Source organism: Populus euphratica, unplaced genomic scaffold (assembly GCF_000495115.2).
Source record: "Populus euphratica unplaced genomic scaffold, PopEup_1.0 scaffold27.1, whole genome shotgun sequence".
In the NCBI taxonomy this organism is placed as follows: domain Eukaryota; kingdom Viridiplantae; phylum Streptophyta; class Magnoliopsida; order Malpighiales; family Salicaceae; genus Populus; species Populus euphratica.
Window position 1 is genome coordinate 577175 of NW_011499899.1, and position 5888 is coordinate 583062.

The 5888-nt window shown below is 32.6% G+C and overlaps 1 protein-coding gene across 1 annotated transcript in view; it reads right to left on the reverse strand.

The window, feature by feature from the left end:
• Nucleotides 1-2123: 2123 nt before the first annotated feature.
• LOC105132573 (G-type lectin S-receptor-like serine/threonine-protein kinase RLK1) overlaps nucleotides 2124-5888 on the reverse strand; it is a 7584-nt gene continuing 3819 nt past the window's right edge. The window contains exon 2 of the mRNA XM_011036146.1: nucleotides 2124-3865. Coding sequence (XP_011034448.1) covers nucleotides 2313-3865 — 1553 coding nt within the window. The 3' untranslated portion in view covers nucleotides 2124-2312. The remainder of the gene's footprint in view (nucleotides 3866-5888) is intronic.

Genomic DNA, 5888 nt, shown 5'->3' on the forward strand with positions numbered 1-5888 from the left:
TAATAGGCATTAGATACATTAAATACACCTGCAAAAGAGGTGACTGAACCAGTTTGTTTTAAAAAAAATAAAGAAGATAATGAATAGTGACTAGACGAGTCTTTTTTTTTTTAAATATGTAAAACGACGTTGTTTTAAGTTTAAATGAGGGATTTTTTTTAAGTTTAAAGCAGTCTTCTATCTTTCAATTATTTTCAATTGAACCCTTAATTGATCTTAAACTTTCAATTTAATGTAATTAAACCCTTGCCAAACTTCAACTTCAGCCTCGTATTTACGTGTTTTTTGCAATATGATCATTGGTCTCGGATTTATGCAATTTAACCCTTAATTGAACATTAAATTTTTAATTTCTTCAATTTTACCCCTGGTTTTTATCAATTGAGCCCTTATAATTTGCTGCCTGTTGTAGAATGGTCCTTGGTTGTGAGTTTTGTCAATTTAACCCCTAATTGACCCCAAAACTTCAATTTTCTTGCAACTTGGCCCCTAATTTCAAACAATTAAATTGGTAAAAATTAAATTTGATCTCTTAAAATTTCAATATTTTCAATTAAGCTCAAATTAGGATCCCAAACTTAATTTTTCACTAATTAAGCCCCAAATAAAATTACTTTGACCAATTTAAAGTATAATTAAGTCCTTACACTTAATTAAATCCTTCAATTGGACCCAAATTAATTCTTAAACATAAGTAAAACTCAATTTGGCCCATGATTAAATTAAATTGGCCTATCAGAAATTTAATTATGTCCTTAGACTTAATTTTTTATGCAAATTCATCCAATAATCATTTAATTTAACCTTGAATTTGTATTTTTTTTATTCTTTGGCATAATATGGTACAATTAAGCCTTAAATTTTCTTCAAAAATTGCAACTTGATTTTCTCTATTTTTGTAATCCTCCTTGATCTGCTTTCTCCATATCATTAGCCTTTATTTTGTTTATGTTTATTTAAAAAACAATGATTTTTTTAGGGAATAACCCAGAATTGGGTTATGACAATCCCAAAAATTTAGAGGAACGGTTGACATGATACATGTAAGGATATAATAAGAAAATTCAGATTTTTAATAAAAAATTACAAATCAAGTAATTTTACGCTATCACGCATGACTTTCAATTCAACTAATGGATTGAGTTGACATTTGCATGGAGTTACATAACATATTTTTAACAATTTGAACAATTTTTAACATATTATTGATTTATATGTATATTGTGATGAAATGTTTGAAGTGTTGAAATTCAAATTATTATGTGGCAACCATGGGGTACAAGGCCATTAAAAAATTTATTTTTTCAAGGTGTAATAAGTTTAGAATCAAAACCTGAGGCATAAATGTTTGTTCTCAATGTAAATTTTATGTATGTTTATATTGATGTTGATTTGTTATGTTGTGTGTTAATATATATATTGTTATGTATTAATAGTTTTATTATTTATAAACTCATCTAAGATAAATGAACCGCTATTAGCTTATGTTGGTGATTAATGAAATTATTTAAAATATTTGTCTTGCAATATTTTTGTACATTAATGGTTTTACTATTCAGTGACTCACATAAAATAAATGAATTTTCATTGGATATTATTATAGAATGTTAATTAAAAGATAATAAAATTACTTAATATACTACATTATAAGCTCACTGATTGTTGGTGGCCTTCAACCCATTTTAATTAATTAATATAAACTTGAACAAGTTTATAAATTGCTCACTAGTCCTTCAAAACCATGGTTATATTTTAAAAATGAGGATTGTGTTTTGTTTCCAAGCTCTGTGTCCAAAATTAGTGCTTTAGATCTTAATAGTATTTTTCCTTTAATTACAAATCTGCATCTATTAGTTTGGGCAACATGTAAATAATATACGAAATAACTTATCTTAGATATAATATATAAAATAATTGTTATTTTGTATTATATAATTAGTTTTTTTTATAGAATCTCTAAAGACTTATGAAGATTTTCAATTATTATAAAATTAGTTAGATATTTTTTATCTAATTTATTCTTTTTTTTAATCTGATAATTCACTGATATGTCTCATGCCACGTTGATCAAAGAATTTTTTTTTACTAATGATAAATTGCTTCATGATTTCATTCACCGAGTGTAGAAGAAGACATAGATGCCTTTCAGACTGTATTAGTGATAAATTTGGAAATTATTAGAATACATTCTCCCGTTACATTTGCATTTCTATTGTAAGAAATCGTGCTCAAAACTAGCTTATTAATCATGAGATGGAGCCATATCGTACATTTTTAAGACAACATTACTCTCTTAACAACTACTAGCAAGTTTAATTACTCACTGACATTTGATCGGAAAGTGAAGGCGGGATTCCGATTTCCGAGGTCCCCTCTAACATCTGTGTTACCTTTTTCATAGAAGGTCTGGACATTGCATAAGGATGAATGCACCATAAACCCACTAAGGCCATTCTCTCGAATCTCTTGAAATCACTTAATACTTCAGGGTCATGTCCTACCACCGTCTCTAGCTTCCCGGCGGCCATGCAACTTATAACCCAGTCCGAGAGAACAAGATCATCCTCTTCACTCTCTTCCTCAACCCGGCTCGGTTCTATATGCCTTCTGCAACATAGAATCTCAAGTAACATCACACCAAAGCTGTAAACATCTACTTTGGATGTCACTCGCTCATTCCTTATCCATTCTGGTGCCAGATACCCCACTGTGCCTCTTAAATCCGTGTCTGTTCTAGTTTGATCTTTATTCAGAAGCTTGGAAAGGCCAAAATCTGCAAGCTTAGCAGTGTAATTGTTATCAATCAGTACATTCTCAGGCTTGATGTCACAATGGATAATCTGTGTCTCGCATTCCTCATGCAAGTAGAGCAATCCTCTAGCTATTTCAAGCACCATCTCTGCCCTCCGAACCCAGTTAAGTCTTTCTGATCCCTTCCCGAATAGAAGATTGGCAAGCGAGCCATTCGCCATTAACTCATAGACCAGAAACTGTTGATTGTTCTCAACACAAAAGCCCAACAGTCTTACCAAATTCTTGTGGTATGTCCGGCCTATTATTTTGAGCTCTGTCATGAATTCCTTCTCACCTTTTTCAATCGATTTCTTCAGCACTTTTACGGCAATATCAATCTGTATGTCCTTCATGCTTAGAATCCCACTGTAAACTTTAGCAGAAGATCCTCTACCTAGGGTCTTGCTAAATCCATTTGTTGCCTTCTGTAGTTCCAGGTACTTGAACTCCTGGAAGTTTATGCCAATGGAATTAGCATTTGAATAGCTTTTCCTTTTGATAAATCTTCGAGGAGCAGGATGGTAATAGAGGGAAGAAACTCCAAAACAGAAAGCAAGCGTGGCTGTAACTATAAGGCTAATCTTTAGAAAAACCCGAGTGTCAAAATCATTATTCTTTTTATGTTCTTCAATGCCAGGATTGCTTTTCATCGGCACCTTCACCAGCGCTTGGCGTCCTTTAGTAGAAAAACTCTTTCTCGCATTTAGTAAAGGCATCCTTTTCTTGATACATCTAGAATCCACCAAGGAAGCAGACAAGCTGTAACAATCTTCCATAAGAGCTTTTTTGCAACCCTCCAGATCGACATTCTTCACTCGAGCCAAGTCTGCGAAGCTCTCAAATGGGAAGTCTGCATCATCAATCACCTTAATTGTAAAATTTCTCATTGAATGGTCGGCACAATAGTTCACCACGGTCTCTGGGCGACACCCTTTGGACACGTGATTAGGGTCCAATGGAATGTAACCTGGTATGCACTTACATGTTGCTGTCTCATTATTCGGAGAAAAACACATACCATAGACACCACATATAGCATTCACCACGCAAGGCTCGTCGATCGCCCTCCACACTCTTGTCCATCCACTGCTATTTGATTTATGGTAAGCGAATTGTTGGAAATCACCATGATCATTTATTGCTGCTCGGTGATAGTAGTCTCCAACGGGGGTTGAGACATTTCTTGTTAAAGGGTAGATATTATCACCAGTACTGTTGACAAGGTACATGAAAAACGTACGATTACTGAACACCAAACTAACATTGTTTTGTACAGTTCCAGTGTACCAATAACCAGGATCAGAGAAGTGATAGGCAGAGAGCACAAGGTTTCCATCAAATTGCATCTGCAACATGAAATTCCCAGTGGAGTAATCAACAGTTCCATTCGCATTGGAATAGAGCTTTTGGTTATCACTAAGAACTTGACCTGGTAAGATTGTGTCTGTTGGTGAATTAAAACTCTGCCAGATGACAATTGAACTGTCATCTCTCAACACAAAGTTGCCATCATTTTGCATGAAACCTAAACCTGCTCTTCTTCCGCTGTATATTGATTGAATACTACCATTGAGATGTGTGAGCGTAAGCTGGCCGTCAAACGTGAGTCTGACTGTGGATCCGGCAACTGCCGGAGAGTCACGATTAGCTGACCAGACTAGTGTTCTTTCAGGGATCTTGTTAAACCAAATTCCAACAAGGTAAAGATTGTTGGGCAGAGAGTAGAACCCGAACGCAAATTCATCAGAAAGTGATCGCCAAGAATTACCAGATCCAGCCGTGATGCCAGAACCCAAGCTTATGTTGGGAGGTATCTGAGCATGCAATTCATGGAAGTACAGGAACTGCAGTAGAAGAAAAGGAAGTATTTTCTGGATAGTCATTGCCAAATTTTTAGGAATTGAGGGGAAAACAATGGTAGTACAAAGAGCTAGCAACTGAACCGCGGTTTTATGTGATTGATAGCGATGAACATCGTTGAATAGTTATGCTGATGCCATTCTTTGAAATTTACAGAGTCAACTGAAATATTTCATTTTTATTCATCTTTTATCTTTCCTTGTTAAAAATTTATTATAATCTTTTATTTAAAAAAATTAAAAAACCTTAATATAAAAAAATAAATTAAAAAAATATTTATTTTTCTAAAAATAAACTTGTAGTCTTCTGACGTTAAAACAAACTTCTCATCAAGTTCAACTTCTTTTTTAAATTTTTTACTCATCAAGAATATTTTTTTTTATGTGCAGATGATCCCATTATAGATTTATAATATGTTTATAATATATACAACACTTTTATATGAAATTATCACATCATTGTTCTCTAACACAACATTGTCCATCGGTTCATCATGCATCTTACTACTAAGATTTCAAAAGAAAAAAATTAATATAAATAAAAACTACACATTAATTCTCAGATGTTTTTTTAAGAAGAGAGAATCTTCTTATCTTCTCTTACACAAGCAAATCTTATTATGTAATCCCTTCTAGCTACAGTTGTTCAACAATGAAAAATAATCATAAAAAATTATTAGATTCTAATTAAAACATGAGATAAAAAATTCGTTATAAATCAAAATTATCTTTAATGGCAAAAAACACCATAAATACTAGGATCAACTAAAATATTTAATTTTTAGTCATTTATCTTTCCACTTCCAAACATGCAATCTTTTATATAGAAAAAAATAGAGAAATTTAATAATTCTAAATAAGAAAAAAAAACTAACAAAAATATTCTCTTCAATTAGAAAAGAATAGAAAAAATGAAAATAAAAAATATTTATTTTCCTAAAAAAAAAACTCTTTCATCATAAATCCATTTCTTGCTTAGTTTCTACCGACTTCGCATTTAATGTAGCGTTTGGAATTTAAGGGAAAGTTGTGGAATTTTAGTTTTCTTGACCTCGAGGTTCATTAACCACAGTTTTGTGTGATTGAAAGCAATGAACATATATGGAGGTTGAATTTAGCTTGTGGAATTTAAGGGAAAGCTGTGGAATCTTGGTTTTCTTGACCTGCTGGTCCATGAACTGAAAACTGGACTGATGGTGATTCATCATCACGAAGGAAATTAATGTATAGCCTTCT